Below are 16,140 nucleotides of genomic sequence, written 5' to 3'. Positions count from 1 at the left end.
CTTGCAAGCTTGACTAATTAGTGTGGAACCTCTTGAGATGAAGACTTGACATGCTAATGATGTCATAAAAATACTAGATCTCCAACTATAGTAGGTTAGTTTTAAACATGTTTAAGAAAGTAAACTCAATTATAAATGTTGTAAGTTGAATTTATAAGAAACCTTAATTTAGCCATACAACCATGCTTTTAGGAGTTTGTAACTAGCCTACCCCGTTTGGATAGGTTTATAATAACCTTTGTAGAGCACTAGTTGTTTCAAATATATTTCATACATAATATGAAAAGATTGAACGATTGAGGTACTACTTGTTATTTTGAGTTCTCAACAAGACAAGTCATCCACAAAGAGAAAATCAAAATGTATACAACTTAGTCAATCTGAATCGACTAAGAAGCCACGATGGCTTATTGATAATTCCAAGAGGATTGTCATTATGGAATGTAAAAAATATAATTGAATATGTGCTTTCACTTGGAGTTACATGGAGTAGTAAGAACTTAGAAGTTGCTTCATGGTGTACAAAGGTCATGTTGAGATATCGGAAGGTTATTGATATATCAAGGTGCTTTGCAACCTGATTTTGCTTTTGCAAAAATTCTAGGGCATCATTCAAATATTGGAAGGTTATCACTATATCAAGGTTTGTTACAACTTGGATTTGGTTTTCTAGATAATCTAGGGTGATACCATGTTGAGCTCTTCCTAGACTTTGTGCAAGTTTTGAAAACAAAATGAACGTGCCACACTTTTAGCTCCTTACCTACTAACTAGAAATGTGGCTACCTTTCCTTAACTCTTGAAAGTCTAGTTAATCTTTATGATAAGGCTTGAAATTAGAAAGATGCCTCAAGGGATGTATCCAAGGTTTGGACTCATACACCCATGTACACATTGGACATCAAACCACTTCGGCTACAACCCCATTGATGAGATACCAGACTCGTCAAGATGTATCCAAGGTTTGGACTCACATAGGCATGTACATGGTGGACATCAAACCATTGGGGCTACAACCCCATTGGTGACATAGGAGACTCTTCAAGGTCTAATAATAGTATGTCTTCAAGGTCTGCTAAGGAGCTTTGAGTTAGGCAGAAAGCACCACCCTAGGTAGGAATGTTGAAATACATACGTCACTATGGAACAAGAACGATTATTATCCGAATATAGGGACTCTACCAGCTGGCTAGCAACGCTTAAGGAGAGCGCCTTCGATGGTGACGCCGGGGCCAAAGGCGACGGCGATCCCCCAGTCGCATCCTGGCTGGACGTCGGAGGGGGAGTTGCTGCGACGGAGCTCGTCGAGGACGAAGAGCACGGTCGAGGCCGAGATGTTGCCGTAGTTCTTGAGGATGTGGCGGCTGGCGGCCAGCTTCTCCGGGGAGAGCTGCAGGGCTCCCTCGACGGCGTTGAGGATGGCGGGCCCGCCGGAGTGGACGGCCCAGAAGACATCATTGTAGGACACCGGGGCGCCGGCGTGGTCGAGCGCCGTCCGGCAGAAGCTGCCGACGTTCTCGGAGACCAGGGACGGCAGGGTGCGGTCGAGGTAGAATTGCAGGCCGTCAAGCTTCAGGGTCCCTTCGATGATCTTCTCCGAGTCGGGGGCGAGTACCGCCCCGGCCCAGCGGATCTGATACAACGGCTGCTCGACCGGAGGCTGCGGGCGGGCGCCCACCACGACGGCAGACGCCCCGTCGCCGAACAGGGCCGTGCCCACCAGGTCGTAGGGGTACTTCTCGTTGGGCGCCCGGAAGGTCGGCGCCGCCATCTCGCTGCAGCAGATGAGGACACGTGCCCCCGGGTTGTTCTCGGCCAGGTCCTTGGCGACCCGCAGGGCCGTCACCCCGGCGTAGCAGCCGAGCATGTAGAGCATGACCCGGTTCACGTCGGGGCGCAGGCCCAGGGACTTGGTGAGAGCGACGTCCGCCCCCGGGATGGCGATGCCCGTCAGGGTAGCCACCACCAGGTGGGTGATGTCCGACGGGGGGCGGCCCCACTCCCGGATGGCCTCCAGCGCCGCCTCGTGGGCCAGCTTCGGCACCTCCCGCGCGAAGATGGAGTTGCGCTGCTCCAGGCTGGGCTGTCCGGGCGTGTAAAACTCCGGGTGCTCCCTCAGGAACTCCTCCGTCAGGATAGAGTACCGCGTCTCGATCCCCGAACGGTCACCTGTGCGATCAGACAATTAACTATGGTTAGTTCCCCATTGATTATGGTAACCTTAGAGCGGTCTCTCTACGTCAACCCTAATAATACCATATACCACCCCTTACATATGCGCTGCATCTTTTTCTTGAGCTCCTCCTTGTGGCCGCAGTTGGTCACGTCGAAGTACCAGTCCGTGTACGTGGCCTGGTCGATCCGGTGCGGCGGGGTGGCGCGGCCCATGGCTAGGATCGACGCGTGATGGTGGACCTCAGGATCCTGTACTGCTGCTACTACTGATGGGTCATGGTTAGGGAAGGTGTGCGGGGCTGAGCGCAGGGGGGGAGACGGGGATTGAAACCAGGCCGGGTCCCTTGGGTGGGGCGTTGATCCATTCGACTGGACCTCCGCGTGCACCCGCTCACGCCGGCCCTGAGCTGCTCCCTCCAGTTCCAGAAACATAATTGCTGCTTCTGCCTCTGAGAGAGAGAGAGAGAGAGAGAGGGAGGGAGGGAGGGAGGGAGGGAGGGAGGGAGGGAGTGTGTGTGTGTGCGCGTGCGCGGGCTAGCTTGTGGGCGCGATTGCTGTCCGGCTATGGAAGATGCCGGGCTGGCAGCTGCTTTTATATGCATTATACAGCCGGTATTATGCAGTCTATCGCGGACTGGTCGTTGGTCCAGGATCCTATTTCAACGGGAGATATAGACGAGGATATATCGAGAAGCCTAGAAGGTGTACGCGACTATTGATATGCCTACTTATCTCATCAAGAGATGACGCATCAACTTTCGAGGGGGAAAAAGCATTTTTCCCAAAGTCGCCACTAGAGTAAGACCCTTGGGGGGCCAACCATAGAACACCCACTGAAAAAGATGTATTTTTGGGGGCCATTCACACGTTGTGCATTCTTTAAAATTCTCAATATATGAGCATTAAGGGGACGCTTCATACCAAGAAGACACAAGTGAGTTTAATATTGAATTTTTAAAAATTTTACCAAGGTAGTGGTAGAGTTGTGAGCTAGCAATTTGACACTTTCTAGCAAATTAACAAGTAACACCTAAGCAGAATTCTAAGCATATTCATTTTCTTTGTTACATTACTAGCCCTAAGGTGTTTGCCTTTTGGTAGCCATTTCATAACTAGCCCTTTTACCCTATATAATCGAGTATTTGAGCTACTTACTAAGTTAAAATTTCCCACTCTACAATTGAGTACTTGGTTATCTTACTAAGTTAAAATTTGACCTTGAAAGCCAAGGACCAATCTAACACTTTAGCGTTTGTATTTTAAGTCAAGAAGTTTGCACAAAACTTGGGATATATGAGCACTATTTCAAAGCCTTATGAGCTTTCTCGTAGTCTTAGGGATGTTATACACACATATAGTTGTGTATGTGTTAAGAGAATGTTTGAATGGTTAGGAGAGCTATTCATATAGGCAATATTGTTCCTTAAAGCATAACTCACTATAAATTATGTTGTCCTCCATTTAAATGTTAATTTATGAGAGCAAAGTAACTTTTTTGATTTACACTGCACTATGAATCCTTTGGACATTACAAATTACAAGAATTAGTGTTCTAGTAAGCTGTCATTTGCAAAACAAATTGAATACACATCATCATCACTAATACAAAATGGATAGAAAGATGGCGTCATTTTGATGTGGATTCACAAAAGCCCTTAACACATCACAAGCTGCTAGATATTTTGTAAAACTCCAAGAAAACTATAAATTCCCTTTATTGGCTTGTTGTAGGCAATTGCTTCACTTGCTAGCAAGAGGGGTGTTTCATTAAGAGAAGAATCTTTTTTCTTTCTTATATTTGCCTATAGGCGAGGCTATACTATTTTCTTGGGAACTTCAAAATTTCTATAAATGTAAGTTAATATTTTTCTCATGGAGACATTAAAAGAAACATTTATTTGGTTTCCTATTCTTCCTTTCAGTAATTTATCTTTGCTTTTAACCCCAATTTTTGTTATTAAGAAAGCTCATCATGTTAGAGATTCTTAAAAGTTAAATTTCTCCTCTTTCTCTTCACCTTCTCTATCTTGCCCTTCAATAAAGTTCATTAAAGTACAATATATATATGATCTTGCATACATTGGCTTCTTTTGCAATGCCTATAATGAAGTGTATGTTGTGTGTGTGTGTGTGTGTGTGTGTGTTACCAAAGATAGATTTTCCTATTACAATGATGGTTTGTTTGTTATAGCCTAGTTAGGTTTTTAATAAAAACATTGTTATAATCATGAATAATAATTTTGGTCACAACATATAGTAGCAAGATAGTAGCATTATTAAGCCCATGAACCATGGAAAAATTTGCAACCACTGACTAAAAAGAAAAGGGTGTGTGTGTATGTGAGTTGGCCCCCACACAAATAGTTTCCTTTTCTCTTTCCTCCTCTTTAGATAAACAAGCTTAGAAGCTCATTTTAAATATAAGTGTGAGAAAAAATGTTGACAGTTGGTTTGCAACCATTATTTTATGGAATCTGAATATCTCATGATCTCCCATGTCTCCTTGCTTGACATATCCTAGTTGACTAGTCTTGATGTCAAACATGCAACTAAAGAAACTAGGCATAACTACTACTAAAGGCAAGTGACAAATTAGATTGTGATGTGCAATAATATAGTGGCTATCATTTGAAGTATGATAAGGTTCAATTTGTTCAGTTTGGTGCTATGTATAAAAAGTTGAAAGTTTTTAAATAAAATAGTATTGGCTAGGTTTCAATCTCCCTCTTTTTCAATGTGGTTCAAGACCTCTTCAAGACATCATCATGCAATAATCTTGGAGATTCTTTACAATTGTGTTATATGCAAACATATTTAAATTGTGATAATTAACTTAAAGTTTAGCTTTATGCACAGTTGCATCGCGTGCTTATATGTAACCCATCCTTTCAATGTCACCTTGATTGTAAAGATGATTGATTAGATGGGATTTAAAATTCAATCCCTTAAGAATAACTCATTATAGAATTCCACTCTCCATACATGATGGCTTCCAAATGATAAGTAAAGTCTTTACATCAAACTATGCCATAATTTAAATGGTAGATGATGTGTTGCAAGCTCGCAAATTGACATTTGAGGAAGGGACTGAGCAAACATTGACATTCAGTAAAAAGGAAAACTATGATTTAACTCTCAAGAAAATCAAGGAACTTTAGGAGCCATATTTTGGAAACCTTGATTAATAGATGGGTAAGAAAAAGTCAATGTGGCCAACCAAATAGAGGAATGGAAAATACATAATGAGATTCCATACCACTTTTTTTACAAATTGTGAGCTCTCAAGGTAATGACTCCATCACAAAGAGATGACATTGAGTCAAGTTCTTATAGTTGTGATAACCAACCTTTGTAACTTCCCTTGTAAAAGATACATTGTAGTTTTTATTTGAAATTCCAAAGGTCATGTTCTAGACTTTCCTCAATTTTAATGTATATTGATGATCTCTCTCTCTCTCTCTCTCTCTCTCTCTCTCTCTCTCTCTCTCTCTCTCTCTCTCTCTCTCTCTCTCTCTCTCTCTCTCTCTCTCTCTCTCTCTCCATTCCACCTTTAACCTTGTTGTATAAGCCCTATTTTTTGAAGCTAAAGAAACTAAATAACATTTCTCTTTCACACTAGAAGTGAATACTTGAGTATGAATGCTTTGTATGTTTAATGATATCATAAAGCTATATATCTTTTGAAATAATTACGAGCTTGTTAAGAATAGTCTTCATTTGCAATGTTTCCCTCATATTTGATGAATATTTGCAAGTTAAGATCTATTTTCTTCCCTCAATACATGATACCAAAGCACTTATGACATGTGCATTAAGACATCCAGTAGAGTTTTTGATTCTATGAGTAGTTAAAGCATTTCTAACACATTCTTCAAATATAGGAATATATCACTCATGTTCTAGTTCAAATGAACAATCTAATTTGAGTCATGTGACTTAAGGTGTATTTATATGTTTACTATGGGAGATATCAAGCTCCAAAGGTGATGGGATAGCAATTTAAATTAGCCTTAAGATAATTACAATAATAAGACTATGAGTTTGGGTGCATTACTTAGTTAATGGACACCCCCAGGGAAGGCAATCATAAATATATGTATGTATCGTGTGGGTTCAATGTAAGGGATTTTTAAAATACCATTTTTACATATTTTTTACATACAAAAGGGTCCTATATAAAGGGGTTACTTACAAATTGAATAGAAAAGGGTTATCTTTTATTGAGGGAAAATTCACAGATACCCTCTTGAACACTTGATCCACTAGCCTCTGTTGTTCATTTGATATGAAATCTATCTTCTCTATACACAAGAGAAAGGCCAACATGGCTCCTATTCGCTCTCTCACCTAATCTTTGAAGGAGAGGTCCTCCCTCGTGGACATTAGACAATGTGGGCCGCCTTTATACAAAAAAGAGGAGACATGTCAAGGAGTTCTATTCTCAAATATTTCTATTTATGTTTCAAGTCGTATGTAAATTTTACAAAAATTATTCCTTCATATTGATTACGCCAAGTTGGAGTTTTTTATCATTTGAATTTTATTATAAGAAAGCATCTTAGCTCAAAACAAAAGCCTCGGGTAAGAATTCAAGTTGGAGAATAATATCTTTTGAAATTTACAATAAGAAAGCATGTTATTCCAAAGTGAAGAGTTTGAGAGAGGCATGTTATGAAGGTTTACTTTTAAGACAAAGATGTGGGACAAAAAGGATAATCTACACACTTCAACAATGCTAATGTCCACATATAAGTAATGAAGATGCAACCACATCATTTTTATTGAATAGTAGCCTCAATCTCTCCAACACTCAAGAGTCCAATGAATAATAGTCTCAAAATTTTCAACACTCAAGAGTCCAATGCCAAGGTCACTAATAAGCTGATGTTGTTGCATGTATAAAGTGAATAGTCACGTCATTGATTTGAGCTTGATAGATTAGGCTTTTTATAAGCTTATAACTAAGTTGTTTTTTATTATAGTTTTAGATTAACATCCCATCCTTGTAGGCTTCTTCTAAAGGTTGTATGAATTCCTATTACTTTGAAAGGATTTGTATGGGAAATTTTTGTAATGTCTACAATGAGTTCAAGTTTATGCATATGTTGAATTTAGGTCTATATTAGCCTATTGATTGTAGCTGATGGTCCAAAGCATTGGCTCTAAAAAATGTATACAATGGCATTCCATTAGTTGTTTTGGGCATTAATTTCTTTCATACTTATATTTTATAATAATATAATGCTTTGTTCAAAATTATGGCTATATTGAGAAATGTCATTTATTTCAAATGCTTCATTTGATTCTTGTTTTATGTTTTCTACATTGTCTACAAGTTGCATCTAAAATGCAAAAGTAGTCATTTGAGTAGATATGAGACTCCATTCTTTGATTGTAATAGCATATATTAAACATAACCCTAACATGTGATTATATGAGTATTATGTGGGATAAAGTGTTGAAAAGGGAGTTGTGAAATTGAGGAGATTATCAAGAGTGTGTATTTTACAATTGGTTTCTTCTTAGATTTCCCTAAAGATTATTGAGCATGAAACATGGATATAATGTTGTAAGCTAGTTCGAGACACTAAAAGGCTCCTAGAACTATCTTATGAGTTCTCAAATCTTGTAAGCGACATGAAAATCTATGAGATAAACTTGCATACAATGAAAATGTTCTATAGATATTCCTAATTCAAGGAAAACCAACCATATATTGACCTAAAGGTAAAATTTTGATATATATGCTAATGGTTACACTAGTATTCATGATAATAAATTGAGATCAAGATTGAAGCTCACAACATACAATTATGGATCAATGGAGACATAAAGAATATATGTTTCAAATCGAGTAAATTTTCACTTTTTTCAAATGATAGATGATGATTCTCCAAAGTAGAAGTCTTGATAGAGGAGTCATAACTTGAGCATAGCTCATGAGTAGTATTATTTTCATTCATTTTAAACTTAGGATATTATTATGTCCACACTACTATAAACATCATGAATTCTCTTGTAACTTATGTACATGATCTTTACTTTGTGTTTCTAAATTTTCACAAATGTAAATATTATAATTATTGACTTATACAAAAAGGTTTATGATGTTTACACTTTGAGCATCAACACACAAAGATATTAATTACATATAATTATTCAAGCTTCTACAACATCCATTCATATAGAGAACACCAAATTTTTATTAGAGTTTTATGATTATGTGTATAGTAATACTATGGCCCTCTTTATTTATGGTAACTCCTAGAACTTAATATTATGTATGTGGACAAACAAGGACCTAGGAAATATATCATGGATAATAAATGCTTCTTGACTTGACACTCAACACCCCCCAGCTTCAAATTAAAACCTTGACTTGGAAGAATGTGCTAAATTTTCACACAAGCTTAACCATAAAACCTCATTCTTTGTAATCTACTTCATTGAACTCTTAAGAAAATCCTTCACAAAATCTAGACTAATTGCTCAAAGAAATTAGCTATTGCAACAACATGATTTTCAATTTCAAGTACTCAAAAATTAAAGAATTAATGGATCTTCCTTGAATCAAGAAAATATACTTACTACAACAAAATCCCTAGCCAATTCTTAAGGGAAAAGCACTCATTGTATCAAGAATTAGTAGTCATCACCACACCACCACATCCAAAAGAAAACTCATTTTCCTTGCTTTACGACCATATGGAGTTGCACTCAACCTAAGAACTAAAATCAAGGTATCCATAAAATCTTTTCCAAACGTAAATGTTAGTAGCTTAAAAACTATAATTTTCCACACAAATATAGCTTCTTCAAAATCATGAAGAAGCCATTTCAAAAAAATTGATAGGAACTTCAAAAATTTCAATAAGCATCTAAGGTTCACTTGGAAAGGCAACCAAGGATTGGGAAGGGCACACAAACCCAACAATACTCTCAAAATTAAGGATGTCCAAAATTTGTGATTTTTCCAAGTTTGAATAGAAGTGGATGATAAATCTAATTTCTTCACATAGATATGTAAGCTTATGGATATAATCCAACAATGAATATCTTTAGCTTCTAGAAGAAAATCCATCAAAGAAATATAGAAGTAGGGTTCCTATAGTCACATCATCACTTTCTTTGATTTGTATAAACTAATTACTTTCCAAAAGCATGTTTAGTCTTCATTAGAAGTCATTTAATGTTTACTGATATTGTTTGTGGTTTAGAGAGTGTGAGAGATTAAATAGTCATTTGTACTAGTATCATGGACTAAGGACATCTTAACCCTTAGATTTGTAGATATATTTCTATGTGGATGCTCCACCAAAGGGTTTTGGTTTTCACTTCTCACGTTTTTGACCAAAAAATGGAAAACAATCAAGGTTACCTAAAATTGCAATAGCTATCACTTTCTTGTTTTCCAATTCTCACTTTTTTGACCAAAAATAAAAAAATTATCGAGTTCACATGGATAGGTTCTCAAATCTAGGTGAAAAGTTTAGTGACAACAAATACATGCAATAAGTAGAGTTTCAAATTAAAAGCAATGCTATTTCTAGCATGTGTCCCCAATTATGTAAGAGCCCCTTTCCTAAGCACAAATTGAAAGCCCATTTGATATTTAGGAGAGAGCATTGCATAGTGAGGTATATTGATACCCTCCTTGCCTATTAAGCTCCTCCCTCCTTTGCCCATCCCATACCATCCATATATACAATATCTCAAGAATCATATTATATATATATATATATATATATATATATATATATATATATATATATATGCATATAAATACAAATATAAATAAATAAATAAATATATAAATGTAAGGTGCATATGCTGCTTCCAAGGCACATGTTGATCCATGGATCATTTTTCCCACTAGCATTGGAAATTGCCTACCTTACATTTACATGGATATATTGTAAATTCCAACATACATCTTCTTGCCACTATAATAGGATAGAATGATAAATATGATTGCTAGTAGACACTACTTGATGGGCACATTTAACTCTGCATGCATATTGATATGTAAACATGCAATGCTATTTGACATTGAGATAGTTGAATGAACTTATAAACAAATACTAAATAGTTCAGTATTTTGTTAAGTTGATAAACACATTTGTACACACACTATTTTGTAAACTATAGCCATGCTATTTTTGTCTTTACATTATTACTAAAAGACAACTTAAGATAAACAAGCAAAGGAAAGTGGACACATACACATGCACAAACACACACATACATACCTTGAGAGATTTAGGATATGTACCTTGTATCTCACGCGTGTTCAAGGCTTATTTGATAGCCATATTTGTAAATTTTCTCTAAATAAGACATATCTTATATCTCACGTGTATTCAAAACTTTGAAAGTATCCTTATCATGTAAATTTTCTAAAAATAAAACACACCTTTTATATTCAATATGTGAATAAGCCTTATGCATCTATTTCTTTGGTGGCATTGTTTGTATGATTTCAAGACAAGTTCTAACTTTGCACTACTTCTTGATTCATGTGTGAAGTTGCACAAAGTATATCTTTAGAAGAAAATTGTTTGATAGGACACATTGCATCGCATGAAAAGCATGTACATAAGGAAACATCAACGCTATTTTGGAATCTAAGAGAAGCTTGAACATTCCTTGGAGAAGATTGATCATGTATGGATTTACAAGGCCTATGTTTGGATATTTCTTTGGACACCACAACAGAAACGAGGCATAGACGCGCAAAGTCGGGCGCGTCTATCATTGCGTCTATATGCGCGTGTAAAAGAGCGTGTAAATAAACGCGAATTTTGCGTCTATATATCCGTGCAAATAGACGCGTCTTCAGACGCGTAATTATTTAACCACCTGAAATTGGACTTAATATAATAAAAAAACCAGAGTTAATAATTATTTTTGCATTGCTCTCTAATGAATGGCAGTTCCTCCAGTTGACAAGCCCGATATAAGTAATTAGCGGCAAGCGACAGAAACCTTATTATACAATTAGTAGCAAGCATTGCATGTATCTCATAATTTCTCTACTTGAAGATGATAAAAAATACTTCTTTTTTATTATGGAAAATTCAATTTAGCTTTAAACTTGACTATTGATTCTTGAGTATGCACGTGTGCGCATGATATTTTCCATAGAATTAAGAATACACATTGAATCATTAAGCAAATTAAGTATGTTATAGTGAATGATCCATCTCATCTTCAATGAGATCAGCCCTTGATAAACTATCTACTTCTAGGTCTATGTTGCCAAGAGGTAACGAAACAAATAAGTCTATCCCACTATTAGATGTGTTGCTATATTGCTCAATAACTTCATCAATATCATCAATCACATTATTGTCCTCTTCTGCGTTTCCTTGAACATCCTCACGAGGTTCATCTTGTATATATCACGCATATCATCCATTATGGTGTCATCATGTACATCATCATTAATTGTTGGATTGTCATCTGCTATCTCTATGTCGGTAATATTACCATCTATTGGTTTTGAACGATTAGATATAGGGATGACATACCACCATCGGTTATTGTTTACCATTGGATGATACACAACCTGTATTTGAAAAACAAAAGCAAGAAACTTAAATACTTATTATATTGTGTATATGTATCACATGTATACATATAAAAAAATTAGCTTTTGTATATATACCTGCTCGCATTGTTGAGGTAGTACTAATGTGTCATTCTTGTTTTGGTGAAATTTTGTAGAGTCAATCATTAAAAAACCACTTGGATGATGTCTGATTGTGCAATGCTCACCATTTGTTACCACTTCTTTAAACCACTTCACATCCAGTACATATATAAAGAATCGTCTGAAGTCAAGCTTTAGAATATCTCGGATCAAGCCACAATAACCTTCCATGGTACCATTGGCATCCTCGAAGTGAGCAAGGACACCACAATCTTGGGTATTTCTCTTTTCATCTATACGTTGAGTTTGAAGATGTTTACCCTCACACCAAATAGCATTGAATAATGTGCACTAGTAGTAAAAGATTAAGATCAAACATGTCAATTTATTATATAAAATATAACTAGAAACAAATTAATTGATAGTATGTCTCAGCTTTGATAAGCAACCTCGTGCGTATTCCCACTCTTCTTGAGATATATTAATTTCCTCCTCTTTTTCCATTCTCTCCATTTTCTCATGTAACCAATCTATATCAATATGACGTGGGAGCGCATTTAGATGATCTGGAAATGAGACATTACGTCCATATCTGGTGCGAAATGCTTGTCTTTTGCTATTTCTTCTTGCCCTTGCTTCATTATATAGTGTCACCCATTTGCTCATTACATCACTATTGAGCACACAAAAACTATTTAACTTACGAAGTTCTTCTTTTGTTAGCACTTTACTCATTCCATTTCCTTGAGGTATTATAGAGGTCATCCTCAAGTATTCATCATCTTTCCATAGTCGTGGTTGAGAGGGGTCCACTTTAGCAAGATATTCAGAGATATAAACAAGGGATGATTGCACTAACCAACCCTTAGCCATGCTTCCCTCAGGCCGTGCTTTTTGCCTCATAAAATCTTTCAAGGTTTTCATGAAGCGCTCAAGAAAAAACATCCACCTTGCATGAACTGCCCACAAAGTGCGATCTCATCAATCAAATGTACGAGTAAATATAATTGAGTAGTCAAAATGGATCGAGGAAAAATTTCCTCCACCAAACAAACCACCTCAACAGATAATACTCGAGCATCTTGCAATGTGTTTGGATCAATTTCCTTCAAGCTCACGTATCTGTCAGGATTTATTTGACAATTATTTATTTTTGTGTAGAAATTCAAAGATATATAATGAAAAAATACAATGTATACACACCTCACGGATATGCTAGTAGGAAGTACGAACTGAATGTAAACAATATTCATAGATCAAATGATTAGTTGAGGAAAAAGTCATCATACCCCAAAGTTTACACATAGTTACTCCACTAATTACTATATTCATGGTTACCCTTACTTGAATCATTTTGTGCCAATCGTGGGACTTCAAACCAGATAGTTGCTCCACACCTCTTTTCTTTTTCTTTATGAAGGCTCCCTTGAGACATCTCATACATCCTGTGGGTGTTTGAAAGCTACATATTTGTTCCTTCACTATATTTTTCTCGTTCTTTGACAATATCCAAGGTGCATGGGGTAGCTCAATCTTTCCTCTGGGTCCAATGCGTAGCCAGGCTCGTCTCATGCGACCAATGTTACGTAAATCCTCCTTTACATTGACTGAATCATGAGCCCCTATCAAGTGATCCCATAATGTAGATACAACATTTTTGAATATGTGCATGGGGTCCAACATGTGATTGATCTTGAGTTCAGTCCAATACGAAAGACGAAAAAATATAGAGAACCTAACAAACAAACAATATATTATGTAAACAATTCATTATGCTAAATACTTTAAAGTCAATAGAGAGAAATCCATTGCTTATTGACTCATGCCGAGTGGAGGGTGGCTGTCGACATTAATTCATCTCTCCTTCCAATCTCGAATGGTTAGAGATTGTGGAGTCATTCCATTAGTAGGGAGAACATATTTGGGATGGTCAATAGGAAGAAATCGATGATGATTGTCATAGATAGCCTTCTTTAAACGTGCCGGCCTAGAGGAAACTAGAGAGGGACCGCAAATAGGACATGCATGATATCCTGATGTGGTTAAACCTGAACAAACAAGTGAATTAATAAAATGCAATTGATTCAAGTCTTGAATTTCAAATATAGAGTTATATACATGTACCTGAACACTCTCCGTATCCTGGAAAGTCATGCATGGTCCACAACAACATGGCCTTCAACGTGAAATCTCTAGAGGATGCAGATGCGCATAACATTTCTAACTCTTCAATCAAAGGCTCTAAGTAAATGTCCATGTTTTTTACCTTGTGCTTTCCAAGAATCAAAAGGGACAACATTACATGTCCCTTTTTAATTGCCATGGATGGAGGAATATTATAGTTCACTAATACCATTGGCCATACACTGCATGATGTGCTTTTGATGCCAAATGGATTGATTCCATCCGTGCCTAAACCAAATCTCAAATTTCTTGGCTTTTCTTTGAAAACGGGCCACAAATTATCTATATGTTGCCATGCCGGTGTGTCTGTAGGGATCCTCCATTTTCCATCACTTGAACGATGACTAGCATGCCATGACATGAGCTTTCCAATAGACTTACACTTGAACATAAGTTGAATATGTGGAATAATCGAAAAATGTCGCAAAACCTTATGAGGCACATCCATTAACTTCATCTCCACTTCGTATCTTGATTCGCCACAAACAGGACATTCTCGTGCGAACTCATGAATCCCACGAAATAATACACAATCATTGACACATGCATGGATCTTGACATAATCGAGGCCTCCCAGAGATGTCAAGTAATGTCTTGCTTGCTCTCTCTTAGTTGGCAATTTGTTTCCTTTTGGAAGCATTTGTGATAATAACCCACATATATTTTTAAAAGTGAGTAAAAAACCACCAACATATATTTGTGTCTGATTTCAAAATAGAACAATTAATATTATAATTCATAAGCCAAACTGAATTGATACCTACTTCAATAACTGATGCTAGGAGGCATATTACACGGTGGATTCCATAAACTTTGTTGACCAGGGCTCATACACAAAGTGGATTCTTTGTGCGAGAAGTCGATGGGGACGCCTATCCTTTTCGGGCGTTTCATTAATTTAGTGTGTACATGGGTGATTCCATAGCGGGTGATTTCGCAAAATATATATTAAATTAATAAACTTTTATGAGTTTAGAGTGCGCACTCGTGATAAATTAAGGTTAGGATTGATTTCTAACCACTTGATTTATTTATATAGCTGAAGACTGCTAGGTATTCACTTTTGTCGGTTTAATTGTATTATTTTACTAACGATTGTGAATGCTTTAGTTGATGTGTAGAGATAGCAGCAGTGGGTGGAGGAAAGCATTGGAGGATAGTGTGGATTCGAGTTATCACTTATATTTTGATGGGCGCATACCTTAGGCATGGCGCCTATTTATTAAGGTGTTGGATATTTATTTATTATTTTGTATGCGCATGGGCGCACGATTATGATATTTGTATTTGGACATTGTATTGGGTATGCCTGACTCTTTGGGTGCCCACCCATTAGCTTTATTTCTATTTGGCACTAAAGCAAACTCAAAAGCCAAAAGCGTGCTATTTTGTAATTTGGGCTATTATTTGAGCTTGAAGATGATTAATACATAAAATACATGCTTTGTGGAGCGCTCACACAAGGCATGGGGGGAGATTGCACCCAATTGGTCTCTTGTTCATGTCGTGCATGCTTTCTACCTTGAGTTTTGTGCAAAAAGTAGAGTTCTTTTGTCCTTGAGGACCTTCCGGTGCTCACTACGCGAGCATACAACATCCGATCTATGCACTAGTGATATCAGAGCGAAGCTGAGATTGAGAGCTTCCAATCGCTACCCATCTTATGCGAAGGTGGAGCTCCTGGAACGATCGAGCTCTACAGTCAGTTTCATCGCGAACGGTCGATACGGGTGGATTCCTGGCGGTCAAGAACCTCTGTCTACAGCCTCTGATCGCGAAGGAACGGCCTGGGGAAGCGCAGGACCACGTCAATATCCCCCTATTCAAGTCATTTTTTCTCAGACAAAACATATAAGCTTCATCTCTTACATAAAGCTTAAAAGCTTAAAACTAAGCTGTTTAAAAGCTTAGTAACTCAAATTTTTGATTTGACGGCATCACGATGTTCTCGCTGTGATTTTCGGCGACTGAAAAACGCCCCCCCTAAAATTCGTCGTGAGTTACAGATTAAGCTACAAGCTTAATCCACTAAGCCACAAGTCAAGAATTTCCAAAGTTTGTCAAGTTCCTCAAGTTCTATCACTCTGCAAGTCCTGCAAGTCAACAGAGGTCAAAACTGACTTATTCCA

General features: G+C 37.4%; 1 protein-coding gene across 1 annotated transcript; it reads right to left on the bottom strand.

Annotated features, from left to right (window-relative positions):
* Positions 1–385: 385 nt before the first annotated feature.
* On the bottom strand, positions 386–2,821 carry LOC148012121 (chalcone synthase-like). The gene is made up of 2 exons (XM_087669350.1): positions 2,274–2,821; positions 386–2,169 (listed from the first exon to the last, which is right to left on the bottom strand). Exons 1-2 carry the CDS (start codon positions 2,605–2,607, stop codon positions 1,190–1,192), a joined length of 1,314 nt encoding a protein of 437 aa, XP_087525476.1. The 5' UTR covers positions 2,608–2,821; the 3' UTR covers positions 386–1,189.
* Between the last annotated feature and the right edge of the window lie 13,319 nt (positions 2,822–16,140).

Source organism: Lygodium microphyllum, chromosome 27 (genome assembly GCF_053477565.2).
Source record: "Lygodium microphyllum isolate KBCC chromosome 27, Lygodium_microphyllum_v1.1.10, whole genome shotgun sequence".
Classification (NCBI taxonomy): Eukaryota; Viridiplantae; Streptophyta; class Polypodiopsida; order Schizaeales; family Lygodiaceae; genus Lygodium; species Lygodium microphyllum.
This window is presented reverse-complemented; position numbering and strand designations above follow the sequence as displayed.

Coding starts and splice junctions, on each gene's coding strand:
- LOC148012121 (XM_087669350.1), bottom strand. CDS start 2,607: ATGTTTCTGGAACTGGAGGGAGCAGCTCAGGGCCGGCGTGAGCGGGTG. Junction 2,170..2,273: donor GAAAAAGATGCAGCGCATAT/GTAAGGGGTGGT, acceptor CTGATCGCACAG/GTGACCGTTCGGGGATCGAG.